Source organism: Anopheles coluzzii, chromosome 3 (assembly GCF_943734685.1).
Source record: "Anopheles coluzzii chromosome 3, AcolN3, whole genome shotgun sequence".
In the NCBI taxonomy this organism is placed as follows: Eukaryota; Metazoa; Arthropoda; class Insecta; order Diptera; family Culicidae; genus Anopheles; species Anopheles coluzzii.
The window spans coordinates 28,452,317-28,469,032 of record NC_064671.1 but is presented as its reverse complement, the minus strand read 5'-3'; the positions used below and the strand labels follow the sequence as shown (position 1 = coordinate 28,469,032).

The following is a 16,716-nucleotide window of genomic DNA, read 5'->3' as shown; positions in this document are numbered from 1 at the left end:
TTGGCTTTCCGCTTCAATAAACTAAAAGACTATCCATCTAAAGCGTGTTCATGATATCACAATGAGTTTAATGTTTGCTTACCCGATAGAAAGGATTTGCCGCTTATTGCCAGAAAGGCTGCTGAGATGCCATCGTCGTCTGTCCTTCACGAATGATGATTCATTATCATGAAACGAGGATATTTGATTTCAAATTTACACTGAACCAAGAAAATATCCCATTGAAGTCGTATAAATTAAACTTTAATATGTTTAAAGTTTAATAAACCGTCGATTTTTACCGGCAACTCGGAGAACACGAAACCAAACACAACGGTGAATGAAATTCTACTGGAAAGTCAACAAACCGTTTGTCATTCGCCGCCGTCTCTGTTCAAGCACTGAACTACGAGCTGTAGATGCGTTCAATTTTGCAGCGCGCTGTCAGTTCAACTGACAGCACAACAACAAAACCAGCTCACAGCCTTGTGTTTACAATCGAACCACTGCGAAAGGCAGTGGAATAATTTCGGTAACAAGTTTGCACTTTTTATTCCTTTACCCCTTATCTAATCCATCCCCCTCCCCGCGCTACTTGCAGCCGACCATGAGGATACGGAAACACGTGCTGCCCCGCACGCTGCAGGACGCGGTCGCGACCGCCTTTATGGCCGGCATCATCCCGATCACCTTCTGGTTCGAGGTATACGTCGTGATACCGGGCATCCATGGGCCCGACTCGGTGTACAACTGGGTGCACTTCGTGCCCGCCGTCCTACTGCTGTTCAACGTAACGGCCCACATGCTCGCCACCATGCTGTGCGATACGAGCTGCTCGACCGAGCTGATCCAGCTGCCGCCGGCAGGCGTGTCCACGGCCGGTGCCGGCACCGGTCTCAGCTCCAAATCTTGGCATCTTTGCGCGACGTGCGAGTTCATCGCGCCGCCCCGCTCCTGGCACTGCGCCAGCTGCCGGACGTGCATCCTGAAGCGGGACCATCACTGCGTCTTTACCGGGTGCTGCATCGGGCACAAGAACCACCGCTACTTCATCCTGTTCGTGGTGTACTTGTTCATCTCCACGCTGTACGCCAGCGTGCTGAACAACTACTTTCTGTGGTTCGTGCGGGGCGAGGAGTTCCGGAACTGGACGTCGCTGGTGAAGATCGTGTTCCCGCTCGCGATGCTACTGATCGACACGTCGACGAAGCAGTACTATCTGGTGATCTATCTGATCAACATGGTGGGCGTTATGTTTACCGGCGTGCTGCTGATCTACCACGGCCGGCTCATCCTGAGCGGTGCGGTCGTGCACGAGCGAAAAGCACCGGAATATGATATGGGCCGGGCGGAGAACCTGCGGATGGTGCTGGGCAACCGGTGGTACATTGCGTGGCTGTCCCCGTTCGTTGCGAGCGAGCTGCCGCACAATGGCGTCAACTGGGAAACGCTTCAGAAGCAAACACTTAAGAGTAAGTAGCCGGAAAGAGGCAGCAAGTTCGGATCAATTGTACAAAACCAAAGTACTAGCGGGGAATTGGTACAGCCATTGATAGCATTTAAGGGACACACACACGCAGTTTGTAGTTAAAATAATCAATTACTTTATTTCGTTTTATAAACCAACCATCCACACACAATCCTCGCGCGAGCGTCCGGTTCTTTTATTTTAACAAACACTGACGATATGAAAGAAGCACCTGGTACGTGGCTGTGTTGCATCCTTTAAGATCGGCCCTAACATCGCTAAAACAAAGCCCGCCCGCCAAACAGACGAATCTCTACGGCGCACAGCTCGACAACACGTGATGACTAGCGTATTGTTTCGGGGTGGTAGAACGGGGGAAGAAATCTCTTTTTGCAAAATGGCACTGCGAGCACCCTCGGCAAGTGTCTCAGAACACCAGCTCCTCCGTGTTCGATATCATGCTGCTGGCCCGGTTGGTCCGCTGCAGCTGCAGCAGCTCCCGGATCAGTGCCGCCTTTTCCCGCTCGAGCAGGGACAGCTTCTCGTTCTTCTGGTTAATCTCCTCGCAAAGCTGATGGTTCTGCTGCTTCAGATGGTTTACCATTTCCGGCGACTGTTGGGACTGCTGCTGGTGTTGGAGATGATGCGACTGGGAACTGGATGTCGGTTGGTAATTTCCCGCTGAAGATGTCGCTCCTGCAGACGCTGTTGTTGGTGGTGGTGGTACCGCCGGTGGAATGCTAGCGTTCGGCTGTGCCGGACGATGCAGCGACCGTTGCTGCTGATAGTGGCCCGGAGCACCCGCGAACCCGCCGGGCAGTGGCCGTAGGGCAAGGTTCATGTGCATGGGGAATCCGCCCCGTTCCCAGCTTTCGGCCAGCATCATTAGATGGCGGTTCACCTCGAGCACCCTGGCCCGCTGCAGATCGAGCCGTTCCTGTTGCGTTTCGGTCCACGTTTCCTGTGGAGCAGATAGAGAGAAAGAAAAATGGAGTTAAAAATGAGACATGACCCCGCTTGTTAATTGTTCGCAACGGATTAGCGAATGCAGCGAGCCGATTAGCCTGAAGCGAGCAGCCCACCGGAAGCCGTCAATTATGCCGATTCGCCCCCCTCCGGGGTACGATTTAAGTTACCGCACCACTCTTTTTAAACAGTTGGCACTGAATAACGGCATGGCTTTTAACTTTCTTCCAGCGAGAAGCAAACACAACTTAAATCGATTGCAAACAGCAGCAAAAGTAGATCAATTTCAGCAAAATCGAAAGTTTGTTTAGTTAGGGCGAAAGCTTTGTTGACTCCCTTCCCGAGGAGTCACACGCGTATCGAGTTGCACACGTGCATCCGGGATGTGTTCACCATCATCATCACCACACACACTTAGTGATGGGTAACCCGGAGTGGAGTCATGGATCAACTCCAACTCCGGATCAGTCCGGATAAGTTCGGATGAGTCCGTATGAATCCGGATGGGTCTGGATGAGTCTGAACGAGGCCGATAGATTCAGGGCGAGTAGTTTAGGCTGATGTTACAATTGCTAATTCCCAAAATAACGATTATTGATGATTTCGTTCACTTTCAAGTAAGGCATCGAATATTTACAATGCAGTATAACAATTTTCTTTGTCATTTGAAAATGAAATAACCTTACTGTTTTTGCACCGCCTACCTAACATAATCACTCGGACTCGACCGGACTCGTTCGGACGCTTCCAGACTCATCCGGACAAGTGATGGATAAAGTAGGCAAAAATCCGGAGTCGACTCCGATCCGACTCCGATAATGCCGGAATCAACTCCGGCAGGTAGGCCAGCCCAATATTATCCGGAGTCGTCCGAAGTCGTCCGGTATCGCTCGGAGTTGTCCGGAGTCGTCCGGAGTCGTCCAAAGTTGTCCGGAGTCGTTCGGAGTCGTCAGAGTCGTCCGGGGTCGTTGGGAGTTGGAGTCATCCGGAGTCGTTTGGAGTCGTTTGGTGTCGTTTGCAGTCGTTCGGAGTCTTTCGGAGTCGTTTGGAATCGGTTAGAATCGAAGTCGTCCGAAGCCGACCGGAATCGGCATTCGAAACAAAAGCCTATGTACGAAGTGCACGGGCAAAGTTAGAGAAAAAAACACAACCAAATGAAATGCCTGATTACTAGCACATTACACCGGACGGCTCCTGTTGACTCCGACCGACTCCAATCGACTCTGGATGACTCCGAATGACTCCGACTCCAACCGACTCCAGGCGCTTCTGACGACTTCGAACGACTCCGGACGAACCCGAACAACTCCGGACGACTCCGGACGACTCCGGATGACTCCGGACGACTCCGGACGACTCCAAGCGATTTCGAACGACTTCAAGCGCCTCTAACGACTACGAACGATTCTGACTTCGAGTGGAACTACTGGTTCGGATTTTGACGGAGTTGGAATCAGACTAACAATAGCCAGAGTCGGATCGGAGTCATGGGTGCGCTCGAAAGAGCACAGCACTAATCCGGACAGATCTGGACTGATCCGGACTGATCAGGATTCGGATTCGATGAATCCTAAGAGTTTTCAATCCGACTCCAGAAAAAATGGGATATACCCATCACCACTCACCATGTGTGATCCGGGACGGCCCAGGTATCGCATCTTTTCCTGCACCGCCGCCAGCTGCTTGTGGTACCACTCCCTGGCCCGCTCGACCGCCGTCAGCCCCTGCAGCAGGATGTCCTTTTCCTGCTCGATCTGCTTCAGTCGCTTCAGCATGTTGTAGTCGACGCCATTCTGGAGCGTGTGGCGTCGCGGCTCCCGGCGCCGTCCGGCCGCGCCGGGCGATTTCTTCTGGTACAGACCGCCGGAACTGAGCCGAGCGCCGTCGAGCTGATTGATGGACTGTAGGGAGGGCGAGGAGGTGGACAGGTCCGTCTGTCCGTCGGCGGAACCGCGTGCTAGCGGGCGCAGTGTCCCCTTGCCCGAATCGCCCTTATCTCCGCCCGCTTCCCCAAGCAGCAGTGACATTTGCCAGTTCTGGAGCGCGTTGCGGATCTCTGCCTTATCAATGCTGGAACCACCGCCACCACCCCCTCCACCAATCATTGGATTGTGTAGCGGAAGTTGCTGGTGCTGCTGCGCATGCTGTTGCGCATTGCGCTCCAGATTTAGCGAGACGCGCGGTGGTTTCGGTGGTCCGAATGCGCCCGGCAGTATGATCGGCGGCCGTTCCAGCTCCAACTCACCGTCCGGGCTGAGTAGCTGCGGCATGCTGAGCGTTTTCTGCGCCGGCATTGCGTTGTTCGGGCGTACGGTGGCCGTGTTGGTCGTTGGACCGGTCGCGTGCCAGGCGGAAACGGGTGCCAGGGTGGGTAACTTAGCGGCACTGCCACCACTACCACCACCACCATCGAGATCGAGCAGCGGTGCGGAAGGTGGTCGCGAGAGGGACAGCTTTGCCATGGACGCTTTCAGCGGCGGCTCATCGCGGCTTGCGAGCGGTGAGGATGAGGTCGAGTGGGGCGAGACGAGTCCCAGCGGTGAGCTGGATAGTGGACTCGATTGGTTGCGCAACAGGCAGATCTTGAGGCCGCTGCAGAAGCGCTCGAACGAAAGCAACCCGTTCGGGGGCGTTACCTTGCGCAAACTTTCGATGACACCACGTGGCAGCCCTTTCGAGCCGTCGTCCTGCCACCGCTCCTCGATGTCGGCCAGCCGCACGCAGCCCGTCTTCCGATCGTCCATAATGTCGAACAGGGTGCGCATGGCGGCGACGAACGCTTTCGGCAAACCGCCTTCCTCATGCTGCTGCTGCTGCTGTTGCTGCCGCTGTTGTTGTTGAAGGTGAAGGTGATGATGGTGATGATGTGGTGGTGGTGGTGGTGGTAGTTGGGGATTGTACGAGCGACTGTCCGGTATGGCAGACGCCGAGCTGGAATGCACCAGCAGTGGGCTGGACGATGCCCCAGGCAGCACGACGCCCGGTTGTCCCGGGAGGGCCGTGTGTCGATTGTGGTACTGGGGCTGCTGGGGTTGCTGCTGACGGTGCAGGTGTGTCCCCATTGCTGACGTCATGTCTGACGCCGTCGTTGCCGCGGTCGCCGTCCGTTGCACGCTCAGCGACAGTATGTTCTTTCGGTTGCGGTTGGGCAGTGGGTCCATCGCTCACTTCGCCGAACCAAATGCACACACACACACACAAGACCAGTCATCCAGTAACGCAAGAGAAACTGCCCCATCCAGGTGGCGCGCGCAAACACGTTTTAAGGCGCTCGCGTCCGCCCGTCCGGTTTTCTTGCTTTCCTTTCGGATCCTTTTCGGAAACGGCACACTTGATTGTTGTTTTGCTTTTAACACACTTCACACACACACACATGTACAAAGCGTCACAAGTGCTCTCTCTCTATCTCTCTCTGTGTTTGTGAGCGTATAATAGCGCCTCAGGCTGCACGATTCTTTCACTTTTCGTATCCTTCTTGGCGCGTTCGCGCACAGACATAAACGACAGGTACGATTGGCAAGACACAGGTATCACCCTACAGAAGAGTTGCTTTCTACTTGCTTTTCTGGTTCTATCACACGAGATATTATTAACACCACTGTTTAACGGCAGACGTTTAACACTGCTGCACGATCACACAAGATCGTTAATCACTTCACCAGACCAACAAACGTATGCAGATCACTTCAAGACCACTCTTAACTAATGCTTGCCACTTTCAAGGTTTGAAACGACCAACACCCGATACCAACGGATCCCTTCTCTCTCTATGCGAAAGCTTCACCCGTCCGACCCGATCACAGCAAGCGACGAACCCCCGTACAACAACGATCAGCGCGCAGCACGCGGACAGCATCCGTCGCCCGTGAAGTCACGCGAGAGAATGCCGCAGCGCGCCTTTACGCGTTTGAACTTTCTGCTTTGTTGTGTTCTCTCCCTTTCTCTCTCTCTCTCTCTCTTTTGTGTGTGTATTTTTCCCTTCCCTTTGCGTTTGCATCCCTTCCACCCTCGCTTTAACGGGGAGGTGAAGGGGCAGAACCTGATTCCGAACACACACACAAATCAGCTGCCGCCTGTCTCCCTCTGCCTCTGCCTTTGAAGGGGTCGTTGGATGGTTTTGTCACACACGGATGGAGCGAGAAACGCGACGGGTTGACGGAGGAAGGAGGTCGTTGAAATGGGACAAATTTGAGAAAGAGAGAGAAAGAGAGAAAGAAGGAGAGCAAAAAACATTGGCATTTAGGGGTGTGCATTCCCTACATACAGACACACACACACATACAAACACACACACTGCACAGTAAGGGACGGAATTGGTGCATACGAATTTCAGCACTGAGGGAGAGAAGGAGAGAGAGAAATAGAAATAGAGAGAGGCCGAAAAAGAAGGGCCTATTTTAAAGCCGAGGAAGGTCGATCAAGGATCTTAAGTGATCTCAGAGAGAGAGAGAGAGAGAGAGAGAGAGAGAGAGAGAGAGAGAGAGAGAGAGAGAGAGAGAAATAGAAAGCGAGAGGAAGAGAGAAGGCGATGGACAACAACGAAGCGATGAGGGGGCATACTAAGCCGGAAGAAGACACTTTTGGGGGATGATGTATGGGGCCTGTGAGGTTGACTTTAGGCGCTAAGTGATTTGGAAAGTCAACGAATTGGAATTTATGGTATGACACGCTTGTTTTTTTTTCTAGTTGCCATATCTCGTCCACCACTGTTGAACTAGCATTTGTTTTTTTGTCCTTTTCTTGACCACTAACCCTCCCCCAACGTCCCCAACAACGCTTCCACACACACACACACACACACAGGCGCACGTGAGGCCATAAAACTGTCCGACCGAGCGCCTGCTCGAGGTGGTTCAGCATATAACCGCACTGCCTTGCTCGTGTCCGGCACTAAATGCGACCCGTTCCTTCACAGAGCTGAGAGCGAGAGATATGATAGGTTGGGGGTGAACGTGCTGAAATCGCTGCTTTTTGTTTTGCATTTTAAATCCCGCTAGGCTCTCTTTGCCTATCTCAGTCCACCACTCCCCCTACTTCGAGGAGACAAAACGTCATAAAATATACAGTTAACAGGCAGCCACTGTAAAGGGTGAGACGCCACCATATTTCTCATACTGAGCATAAAAAAACCCCTCCAATCTCGATCTCCACTTACTCTTCAAAGGATTACGCAAGAACAGCAGGAGAGGAGGAGAGGGTAAGCTGTTTTTAGGTTGCAATTGTTTTCCCTTTTGCCGCCCCGTAGTTATGCTCATGCCTTTGTATGCTCTTGCCCCCTTTCGTATGCGTGTAGAGTCAGTTTACAGTGCACCAGAAACGGGGAGGGAAATGAGCTTTTTGTTGACGAAACGGTGTGAATTATGATCGGAAATTGCGATAAACGATTGTTTACTTTGCAGCGAGGTTGAGTCAAGTAGGAGAATGAGATGGCATCTGGTGGTCATAAGAGAGTGACACAAATGGTGCCGCTGTACAGTGAAGATCACAACGCTTGGGGGGTGTTATGGATTTGCAAACGCTGAATTGATTTGATTCTTCTCTTTTTCTTTCTCTCTCTCTCTCTCGCTTTAATCCAAACCCTAATTGCAATGCAGAACGTAGAAGCTTTACAAACGTGTCTCAGCATTTCGTCTGAGACTCCTTCTTGCTGTTGTCCAGGCTCCGTATAACACAGCACATAACAGCAACATCTAGCGCTCCGGTTGGCGAAAGATGTTGGCGCAACTCCAAAACTGGTTTTCTTGCGACGATTTGCGACTCTCCCTGGCTGGTGGATGGTGCCCTGGCATGTCGAGAAGAGCAGACGAAACGAAAACAACCCGAACGCGTAACGTAAACTGCGAAGGTCTTCAAGGCATGGCGCGTGCACTTTGAGATTTTGCATGAGATGATGTCCCGAACGATGGGCAATACTCTAAAACATCGTTTGAGGAAAATTGATCAACATCTGAAATGGACTGGAGCATGATCTACAAAAATCCAAACAGGTATTCCACATAAGGCTTGAGAACCTGTGCATCTCACAAACCTCTCCGTTGGCTTTTGTTTCGCATAACAATGCCTAAATCGTGGGGTTCGTTCGATGAAACAAAGACGTCATGCTGACTGCCCGCATATCACCTCCGGCGCTCTTCCCATCATGCCGTGGCGAAATCAACCTGTTACACCGATTGACCATATAACAAAAGCCCACTCGCATGTCCAAATGTCGCCACGATCGCCACCTCGCGCCCACGCACGCTGACAATCAACGCGCTTCCGGTTGGTCGACTATATGGTCGCTGGCTGGTCACGTGAAGCGTAACGGTGCTGTTGGTTCGACGCGATCTTTTCGCAGAACGCGAACTCGATTCTATTTTCCGCACCAAAGCCGGGTGAAGTCTTCTCACGATCAATGTGTCTGTGTCTGTGATGGTGGAAAATGAAAGCGAATAAAATTAAAAGCGTCAAATTGCCATTGTTTGCCTGCGAAAAGTGTGTCATCGGACATACCGGTACGAATGCACCACCCTTTTTTCCGTACTCCCAGGGGTCTTCGGGGCGGGCGGAACCGAGACTGTACGCGGAAGTCGTTTCAACAGGCCGGGAGCCGGGGTAGTTGAATGATTTATTCGGCACCCGTGTGCAATTCCGGCCACAACGGAGCGAGGGAGCATTATTCGCCAAGGTTAATTCCGTACCGGTGTTCCGATTTGCGATGAATTGCGGTCGGGTGGATTGGGTGGACATGTTCCGGTTGGATGGGATTTTTCTTCGCGTTTTTTTTTCTTCTTCTCCACGGGTAATGCACTAACTAAATGAGTTTTTGAAACAAGTGTATCATTTCACAGCGATCGTGTATGTCGTCGGGGGGCCTGATGCGGAGATAGGGTGCTTTTCGAAAGAGTCAATGAGCTTTTTTTAATGTTCGGCTACATTTGGATGGATGTTGGCAATGGGGTTTGTTTAGGTGTATGGCACGTCATATAAAGTATATCGGACAACTTACATATTTACCTCAATTCACCTAATTATCATTTGCTCAAAAACATAAACAATCGATAATTAAACTGCCTAGTTAGTTGAAAATTAGCGTTAATAGTTCATCAAAACATGAAAAAGAAAATTGAATTGATACAAGTTCTAGTAGTACTAGAAAACAGAATTGTAAATTTAATACTAAATATATGAAAGAAATCAATAAAATGTACATAAATAAACAAACATTTACAATAAGAAAAAAAAACATGTAACAAAAAACAACATGTGAGATCTGTATTAAAGAATTTTCGTTATATTTTAATTTCAACTAAACTTCATTATCATCAGAGCATCGTTGAAATCAAATTAATTTGTGTTGTATAGTGATCTATATTGCTCTTGAAATGCGTAAGACTTTGTAGCTTTAAATATAACTGTAATAAATAATATGCTAAATAAAAGTGAAAGTTTTTCTATCATAGATAACATAAAATTTGACATAAATCTATTGAAAAGGGGACAAAAATTCAACGATGTAAATGGAACAAAATAAAAAAATCAAATGAAAAATAAAAAAAATCAATAAAAAAAAGGAGACAAAAAATAAATTGACTAAAAGATTGATTTTTTTTTAGTTTTCAATCAATCAATGCATTGACATGATTAATTTTTTTGGTAAAAAAAATTACTTGCTAAAGTTAACAAACACATTGCAATAAATACTACACAATGTTTGCCGAGCGATCGACTCTGAACACCCCCAAAGAATCGGCAATTTAAAGGTACGCGATTGCTACACCAACACAACCACAAACCGGTTTTCCACACACACACACACACACACACACACACACACACACACACACGCAACATTCAAACGCAGCGCAAGTGTTTGTTGGGCAGATTTAACGCACACCGTTGCGCAAGATCACGAATGGGGATAGCTTCAAATACTTTCCCCCCTACATCGAGCCGGTTAGTCTTTTCGTAACATTCCTATCGAAAGGGAGAAACGCGCCGTTGACAGTCAACACATCATCATCAACAACAACAACAACGAAGCGTCATGGCACCGATTGTGTTGTACAGTACCCGCCGCACGCCGGCCGGCCGTGCCGTGGAGCTGACGGCAAAGATGATCGGTATCGAGCTGGATGTGCAGTACATTGATCTGGCGAAGAAGGAAAATATGACCGAAGAGTATTTGAAGGTAAGCGATCGCCTTCTTTTTTCGCGTCTTCTTCATCACTTTCACTGTGCATCTTCCATCCATCCGCAGATGAATCCGATGCACACCGTGCCGACGGTCAACGATAACGGTGTGCCGCTGTACGATAGCCATGCCATTATCAACTATTTGGTGCAGAAGTACGCAAAGGATGACACCCTTTACCCGGCGAAGGATCTAGTGAAGCAGGCCAACATCAACGCCCTGTTGCACTTCGAGTCGGGCGTACTGTTCGCCCGGTTGCGCTGGATCCTGGAGCCGGTGTTCTACTGGGGCCAGACGGAGGTGCCACAGGAGAAGATCGACTCGGTACATAAAGCGTACGATCTGCTTGAGGCTACGCTGAAGACATCTGGCACCGACTACCTCGTAGGCGGCACGATCACGCTTGCGGACATCTCCGTCAGCACATCGCTCTGCACGCTCAACGCGCTGTTCCCGGCCGATGCGAGCAAGTACCCGCTGGTGCTGGCCTACCTGAAGCGGCTGGAGCAAACGATGCCCCACTACCAGGAGATCAACACGGACCGGGCCAATGACGCGCTGCAGCTGTACAACCAGAAACTTGGCAAGGTTTAGATCTGGCATCACGTACACTTAGCTATGTCTTCTCAGGTCAAGAATAAAGCTTTCCAATTTGCATTTAAAAATCAAATAAACGAGACGCTGTGTTTTATTACCATAGAGATTCGTCACCCCTTTTCCGTCACAGGAACTGGGAAGCATTGGCTTCCTTCTTGCCCAGCACAAACTCGGCCAGCTCGAGCGCCCCGGTACCGTTCGCTTCCTCGTAGTACGGCAGCTCCTGCATGCGCCGCATCCAGGCCGTGCTCTTCGGGAACTTGGACTCGTCCAGCGGTACCACACCGACCAGCGTGGCAATGCTGGAGATGCAGCTAAAGTCGGCAATCGTGAGACTCTCGCCCACCATGTACTGATCGACGAGCGAATCCTCCAACAAGCGGTACGCCTTCCGGATGTGTTCGATCCGATCGGAGTGGAAGTACGATTTGCCCGAATAAATGACCGGTTCCTGGAAAGGTACATAATCATCCTCAATCTCATCGCCGTACTGTCCTGTGAGTCTGGGTTTACTAACAAACAGAAAACTTAACCGCGAAAAGATTACACCCGCCTCGAGGTGTAGTGCCGTGTGGACCCGGGCCCGCCGTACCAGCTCGCTCGGATAGAGACCGTCGTCGCGGCCGTACTTGCACACGAGATAAATCATGATGGCATGGCTTGCGGTGATAACGATGCCACCATCGTCCAGCACGGGTATGGTTTGCTGTGGATTCACCTAGCAAAGCGACCAATGGATTAGATAAGGAAAGAGAACGCTGCTTCCCGATGCTCCCGCGATCAATCAAAACTACCTTGAGGAACTCTTCCATCAGCTTGTCACCGCGCAGCAGCGTCATCTCCTTTTCGACTAGCTCGATGCCGAGTGCACGGGCAGTCAGCTTCACGGCTCGGCACGGTGGACTCTTGCGGTTCGTGTACAGTACCAATCTGCTGGGTTCCATCGCTCAGCCTGAAACGCGTCACGAACGTATCCAAATGATGATCTAACGTGGACTAAGTTGAGTCTACTTGTGCTACGTGCAGCTCCGCAAAGAGAGATCACCAAGTCGCGGGATAATATCTTCCAAGAGCACGACGATGCATGGCACTGATAAGACGATTAGGGAACGGAAGAACTATCTAGGAGCGCTGGTTGGGATTGCTTTGGAAGTGATAACATGAAGTAGCTACAACTCTACTGGTGGTTACTCTTATCTAGATGACTAGGAATCTGCCCTACTAGATTGCTAAAGTGTAGAGGGTTCTCAACATCTTTACTTAATACACTTTCGTTTGAATAGCGAAAAGACCTCAGTACCTCAGTGATTGGCTTTAAATGACCTCATAAAATCGATAAAGTAGGGTTTGCAAAAAAGCGAATTGTCATCGATTGAGATATGAGTCGTCGTGATTTACGCTATGATTACACGTCTGTTTACAAATACTTCATTAAGCCTAATGAGCGATTGGCCTGCAAACGGGAACGCTGATACTGCTTGATGAGACCTGCCCATTCTGTTTTTCACCTGCATCTGGTCAATGACAATGCTTCTATACCTTTCTACACATTATTTTTTATCAGTTTTTGTAACGGTATGCGTTTTAAAAACGCATCCCAACGGTCGGCAAGAACTGCAAATCATAACCATCGCCAGTTTATCGCTGACTTCAGAGTGTACAAGGCGCTTCGTAGACGAAACCCCCAGTCGCAACGATGCCGAAACCTGTGCTATACACGGTTCATCTGAGCCCACCGTGCCGTGCCGTGGAGCTGACGGCAAAAGCGCTTGGATTGGAGTTAGAGCGCAAGCTTGTGAACTTACTTGCTGGGGAAAATTTAACACCTGAGTTCTTGAAGGTATATCATGTGTTTGTAGAGGAGATGAAGATAACACTGATGCTACTGGTATTTGCTATTACAGCTCAATCCTAAGCATACGATCCCCGTGCTGGACGATAATGGGACGATCATCAGCGAAAGCCACGCGATCATGATCTATCTCGTGCGTAAGTACGGCCAGGGCGAAGGGAAGGATGCGCTGTACCCAACGGACATTGTCGAGCAGGCTCGGGTCAATGAGGCACTGCACTTCGAGTCCGGTGTGCTGTTTGCTCGGTTGCGATTCATTACCGTAGGTTTCAGCAGGATGACCCTTATGTTGAGGCCCACAAGTAATGAGGAAGTAATTTTTTTGTATTTACACCTACAGGAGCTGGTATTTTTCGCACGCAAACCAGAAATTCCGGAAGATCGCATCGAGTACGTTCGTACGGCGTACCGGTTGCTGGAAGACTCGCTGCAGAGCGATTACGTAGCCGGATCACGCATGACGATCGCTGACCTGAGCTGCATTTCCTCGGTCGCCTCTATGGTGGGCTTTATCCCGATGGAAAGGTCCGAGTTCCCGCGGGTGCACGGGTGGATCGAGCGGATGAAGCAGTTGCCGTACTATGAGGAGATCAACGGTGCCGGTGCCACAGAGCTGGCCGAGTTCATTGTGGATATGTTGGCGAAGAATGCAAAACTGTAACAGGTTCATGCTATTCGCGGTTGTTAACTAGTCAAATAAAGTGTAGGATTTAAAGCACCTAGTAACGTTTTTCTTGTGCATAAAAAACAGGAATTCGCTTCTGCTTTTATGTTGCAGTACGAAGAACCGGAATGAGTATGAAATAAATTCGCCGACACGCACACAAAAACACCAACCCCAAGTAATGCTTTATCTCGGGCCCTTCCAACGAATACAATCACACATCCGAAGCATGGGGCGTTTGCTATGCTTGGGGTCGATGCTACAAACATCCACAGCCAATCATCAGTTCGGGTGTGTCTCTTGAACGTGTACGGTGTGTGTCCATCCAGTTTTTAGTTCGCTGCGAAAATGTCCAACCTTGTACTGTACACCCTGCACCTTAGCCCACCGTGCCGTGCCGTGGAGCTGACGGCCAAAGCATTGGGCTTGGAGCTGGAGCAGAAGACCATTAATCTGCTAACGGGTGACCATTTGAAGCCGGAATTTGTGAAGGTACGTAAAGGGATTGAGAGAGAAAGTTAGAAAGAAAGCAATTGGTATGCATTACATAACCCATATGTGCACAGCTAAACCCGCAACATACGATCCCGGTGCTGGATGACAACGGTACGATCATCACCGAGAGCCACGCAATCATGATCTATCTGGTGACGAAGTATGGCAAAGATGATAGCCTCTATCCGAAAGACCCCGTCAAGCAGGCCCGTGTAAATTCGGCCCTGCACTTCGAGTCCGGCGTACTGTTCGCCCGGATGAGATTCACTTTCGTAAGTGACGTGACCTGTTTTTCCCCTAAAAAGACTGATACCGGTTCCAGTTCCAGCATAACGCCAAGCATTTTCCAACCCCTTCCACAGGAACGTATCCTGTTCTTCGGCAAATCGGACATCCCCGAGGATCGCGTTGAGTACGTGCAGAAATCGTACGAGCTGCTGGAGGACACACTGGTGGACGACTTTGTCGCCGGACCGACCATGACGATCGCCGACTTTAGCTGCATTTCCACGATCTCGAGCATTATGGGTGTGGTGCCGTTGGAGCAGTCGAAGCATCCCCGGATCTACGCGTGGATCGATCGGCTGAAGCAGCTGCCCTACTACGAGGAAGCGAACGGTGGCGGTGGCACCGATCTGGGCAAGTTTGTGCTAGCCAAAAAGGAGGAGAATGCTAAGGCTTAAAAAGGTAAAGTGGCGCAGTGCCAGAGAGCAAACGATTATTATGAGTTAAATTTGGAAGCATTTGGAAAAAAATAAATAAAAAAAAAGTAAGAAGCAGTCATTGTTATCAGTAGTTTAATGACTTCACAGTAGAACATAAGAAAGCGCATCCGAAAACAAAAAAGACAAAAAAAGAAAAATAAAAAAATAAAGTAAAGAAAAGAAAGATGATTACGAGATGAAACAAAGACTGATAATCATATACAGTAAAACATAGAAAAAGCATCCAAGCATTGATGAGTCATGAGCGAAAAAAAAATAGAATACAATAAAGAAAGATAAGAAAGGAATAAAAAGAGAAATGTTACCAAGAATTGATAAGTATGTAATAAAACACAAGAAGAACATAAAAAATAGTAATGAGAAAGGGCAAACAAATGAAGTGCTCTGAATGCAGATAATGAAATACATAAAAGGGAGCAAATCAAAACATGACACACAGAAATAATGGCAAATTGTGCGGGAGAAGAAAAAAAAGCAGCAAAGATTAAAAACACATTATCAAACACTTGCAAAAACAGACACACATACACTCATAAAACAGATAATAAAAGCAAACGTTCGTTTGCCGGCGTTTTTGTTTGACTGCTTTCCCTCACCCAATCGTGTCTCCAACCAACCCCCAAACCCCTAACGAGCGCCCTATTATCTAATCAAATGCTTTCCAATTGTTTACCGCCCGTCAAATGCAAATATTTGCCTGTGTATAAACAGACACACACACACACACTACCGCTTGAAATCGCTTGTAGTTGTGAGCACTCAACGAAATGAATTTGCATTCCATTCGCGCAATACTCTCGCCTTTTAGAATTCGCACAGAACGTAACATTCCCATTCGAACCGTGTTGTCGTACAGATCCGTTTTTGAGCCCGAAACGCCATTCAAACGACCATGCCAAACATTAAGCTGTACACGGCCAAACTCAGCCCACCGGGCCGGTCGGTCGAGCTGACAGCAAAGGCGCTCGGGCTGGAGCTCGACATCGTGCCGATCAATCTGCTCGCGCAGGAACATCTGACGGAAGCGTTCCGGAAGCTGAACCCGCAGCACACCATCCCGCTGATCGACGACAACGGGACGATCGTGTGGGACAGCCACGCCATCAATGTGTATCTGGTGAGCAAGTACGGCAAGCCCGAGGGCGACAGTTTGTATCCGTCGGATGTGGTGCAACGGGCGAAGGTTAACGCGGCGCTACACTTCGATTCGGGCGTTCTGTTTGCCCGGTTCCGGTTCTATTTGGTAAGGCTTTTAGGATGCGTTGTGAAGCTGTTTGTGACTCATTTAAAAGGTTGTTCTTACATTAGGAACCAATACTGTACTACGGAGCGACCGAGACACCGCAGGAAAAGATCGACAATCTGTACCGCGCGTACGAGCTGCTGAATGACACGCTGGTCGACGAGTACATCGTGGGCAACGAGATGACACTGGCCGATCTGAGCTGCATCGCCAGCATTGCTTCGATGCATGCGATTTTCCCGATCGATGCCGGCAAGTATCCGAGGCTGGCCGGTTGGGTCAAACGCCTTGCCAAGCTGCCGTACTACGAGGCAACGAATCGGGCCGGTGCGGAAGAGCTCGCTCAGCTGTACCGTGCCAAGTTGGAGCAAAACCGCACCAACGCCAAGTGAACGTGATCTGGTTGAGTGAACGCTTCAAGCCATCAAACAGCTACCAAATATACTCTCTCAATTTGCATCATTTTGTTGTATTTCGGTGCCTATGCTAATAAAAACGAAAACGGCGTCTCCAAATAATGACATGCAGTATTTGTTGTTTGCTTTACACGCTAT

At 49.6% G+C, this 16,716-nt stretch overlaps 7 protein-coding genes across 7 annotated transcripts; 5 read left to right on the top strand and 2 right to left on the bottom strand.

Annotated features, from left to right (window-relative positions):
- The first annotated feature begins 423 nt into the window (after positions 1–423).
- LOC120958125 (probable palmitoyltransferase ZDHHC24) lies at positions 424–1,619 on the top strand. Its single transcript, XM_040380699.2, has 2 exons — positions 424–511; positions 581–1,619. The coding sequence occupies exon 2, from the start codon at positions 587–589 to the stop codon at positions 1,457–1,459; it is 873 nt and encodes a 290-aa protein (XP_040236633.2). The 5' UTR covers positions 424–511; positions 581–586; the 3' UTR covers positions 1,460–1,619.
- On the bottom strand, positions 1,560–9,505 carry LOC120958124 (suppressor APC domain-containing protein 2). The gene is made up of 2 exons (XM_040380698.2): positions 4,039–9,505; positions 1,560–2,408 (listed from the first exon to the last, which is right to left on the bottom strand). The coding sequence occupies exons 1-2, from the start codon at positions 5,572–5,574 to the stop codon at positions 1,875–1,877; spliced, it is 2,070 nt and encodes a 689-aa protein (XP_040236632.2). The 5' UTR covers positions 5,575–9,505; the 3' UTR covers positions 1,560–1,874.
- An 831-nt stretch (positions 9,506–10,336) lies between these two features.
- LOC120956876 (glutathione S-transferase 1-like) lies at positions 10,337–11,265 on the top strand. The gene is made up of 2 exons (XM_040378653.2): positions 10,337–10,583; positions 10,653–11,265. The coding sequence occupies exons 1-2, from the start codon at positions 10,440–10,442 to the stop codon at positions 11,178–11,180; spliced, it is 672 nt and encodes a 223-aa protein (XP_040234587.2). The 5' UTR covers positions 10,337–10,439; the 3' UTR covers positions 11,181–11,265.
- LOC120956874 (glutathione S-transferase 1-like) lies at positions 11,238–12,681 on the bottom strand. The gene is made up of 3 exons (XM_040378651.2): positions 11,978–12,681; positions 11,701–11,901; positions 11,238–11,634 (listed from the first exon to the last, which is right to left on the bottom strand). The coding sequence occupies exons 1-3, from the start codon at positions 12,125–12,127 to the stop codon at positions 11,308–11,310; spliced, it is 678 nt and encodes a 225-aa protein (XP_040234585.2). The 5' UTR covers positions 12,128–12,681; the 3' UTR covers positions 11,238–11,307.
- A 95-nt stretch (positions 12,682–12,776) lies between these two features.
- Positions 12,777–13,757, top strand: LOC120956875 (glutathione S-transferase 1-1-like). The gene is made up of 3 exons (XM_040378652.2): positions 12,777–13,023; positions 13,088–13,297; positions 13,376–13,757. Exons 1-3 carry the CDS (start codon positions 12,880–12,882, stop codon positions 13,694–13,696), a joined length of 675 nt encoding a protein of 224 aa, XP_040234586.2. The 5' UTR covers positions 12,777–12,879; the 3' UTR covers positions 13,697–13,757.
- A 203-nt stretch (positions 13,758–13,960) lies between these two features.
- Positions 13,961–14,977, top strand: LOC120956878 (glutathione S-transferase 1-like). The gene is made up of 3 exons (XM_040378656.2): positions 13,961–14,191; positions 14,266–14,466; positions 14,557–14,977. The coding sequence occupies exons 1-3, from the start codon at positions 14,048–14,050 to the stop codon at positions 14,875–14,877; spliced, it is 666 nt and encodes a 221-aa protein (XP_040234590.2). The 5' UTR covers positions 13,961–14,047; the 3' UTR covers positions 14,878–14,977.
- A 755-nt stretch (positions 14,978–15,732) lies between these two features.
- Positions 15,733–16,683, top strand: LOC120956873 (glutathione S-transferase 1-like). Its single transcript, XM_040378650.2, has 2 exons — positions 15,733–16,162; positions 16,228–16,683. Exons 1-2 carry the CDS (start codon positions 15,812–15,814, stop codon positions 16,552–16,554), a joined length of 678 nt encoding a protein of 225 aa, XP_040234584.2. The 5' UTR covers positions 15,733–15,811; the 3' UTR covers positions 16,555–16,683.
- The last annotated feature ends 33 nt before the right edge of the window (positions 16,684–16,716 follow it).

Coding starts and splice junctions, on each gene's coding strand:
- LOC120958125 (XM_040380699.2), top strand. CDS start 587: ATGAGGATACGGAAACACGTGCTGCCCCGCACGCTGCAGGACGCGGTC.
- LOC120958124 (XM_040380698.2), bottom strand. CDS start 5,574: ATGGACCCACTGCCCAACCGCAACCGAAAGAACATACTGTCGCTGAGC. Junction 2,409..4,038: donor GCCGTCCCGGATCACACATG/GTGAGTGGTGAT, acceptor TCTGCTCCACAG/GAAACGTGGACCGAAACGCA.
- LOC120956876 (XM_040378653.2), top strand. CDS start 10,440: ATGGCACCGATTGTGTTGTACAGTACCCGCCGCACGCCGGCCGGCCGT. Junction 10,584..10,652: donor TGACCGAAGAGTATTTGAAG/GTAAGCGATCGC, acceptor ATCCATCCGCAG/ATGAATCCGATGCACACCGT.
- LOC120956874 (XM_040378651.2), bottom strand. CDS start 12,127: ATGGAACCCAGCAGATTGGTACTGTACACGAACCGCAAGAGTCCACCG. Junction 11,902..11,977: donor TGATGGAAGAGTTCCTCAAG/GTAGTTTTGATT, acceptor TCGCTTTGCTAG/GTGAATCCACAGCAAACCAT. Junction 11,635..11,700: donor CGCGGTTAAGTTTTCTGTTT/GTTAGTAAACCC, acceptor GTACCTTTCCAG/GAACCGGTCATTTATTCGGG.
- LOC120956875 (XM_040378652.2), top strand. CDS start 12,880: ATGCCGAAACCTGTGCTATACACGGTTCATCTGAGCCCACCGTGCCGT. Junction 13,024..13,087: donor TAACACCTGAGTTCTTGAAG/GTATATCATGTG, acceptor TTGCTATTACAG/CTCAATCCTAAGCATACGAT. Junction 13,298..13,375: donor CTCGGTTGCGATTCATTACC/GTAGGTTTCAGC, acceptor TTACACCTACAG/GAGCTGGTATTTTTCGCACG.
- LOC120956878 (XM_040378656.2), top strand. CDS start 14,048: ATGTCCAACCTTGTACTGTACACCCTGCACCTTAGCCCACCGTGCCGT. Junction 14,192..14,265: donor TGAAGCCGGAATTTGTGAAG/GTACGTAAAGGG, acceptor ATATGTGCACAG/CTAAACCCGCAACATACGAT. Junction 14,467..14,556: donor CCCGGATGAGATTCACTTTC/GTAAGTGACGTG, acceptor CCCCTTCCACAG/GAACGTATCCTGTTCTTCGG.
- LOC120956873 (XM_040378650.2), top strand. CDS start 15,812: ATGCCAAACATTAAGCTGTACACGGCCAAACTCAGCCCACCGGGCCGG. Junction 16,163..16,227: donor CCCGGTTCCGGTTCTATTTG/GTAAGGCTTTTA, acceptor TTCTTACATTAG/GAACCAATACTGTACTACGG.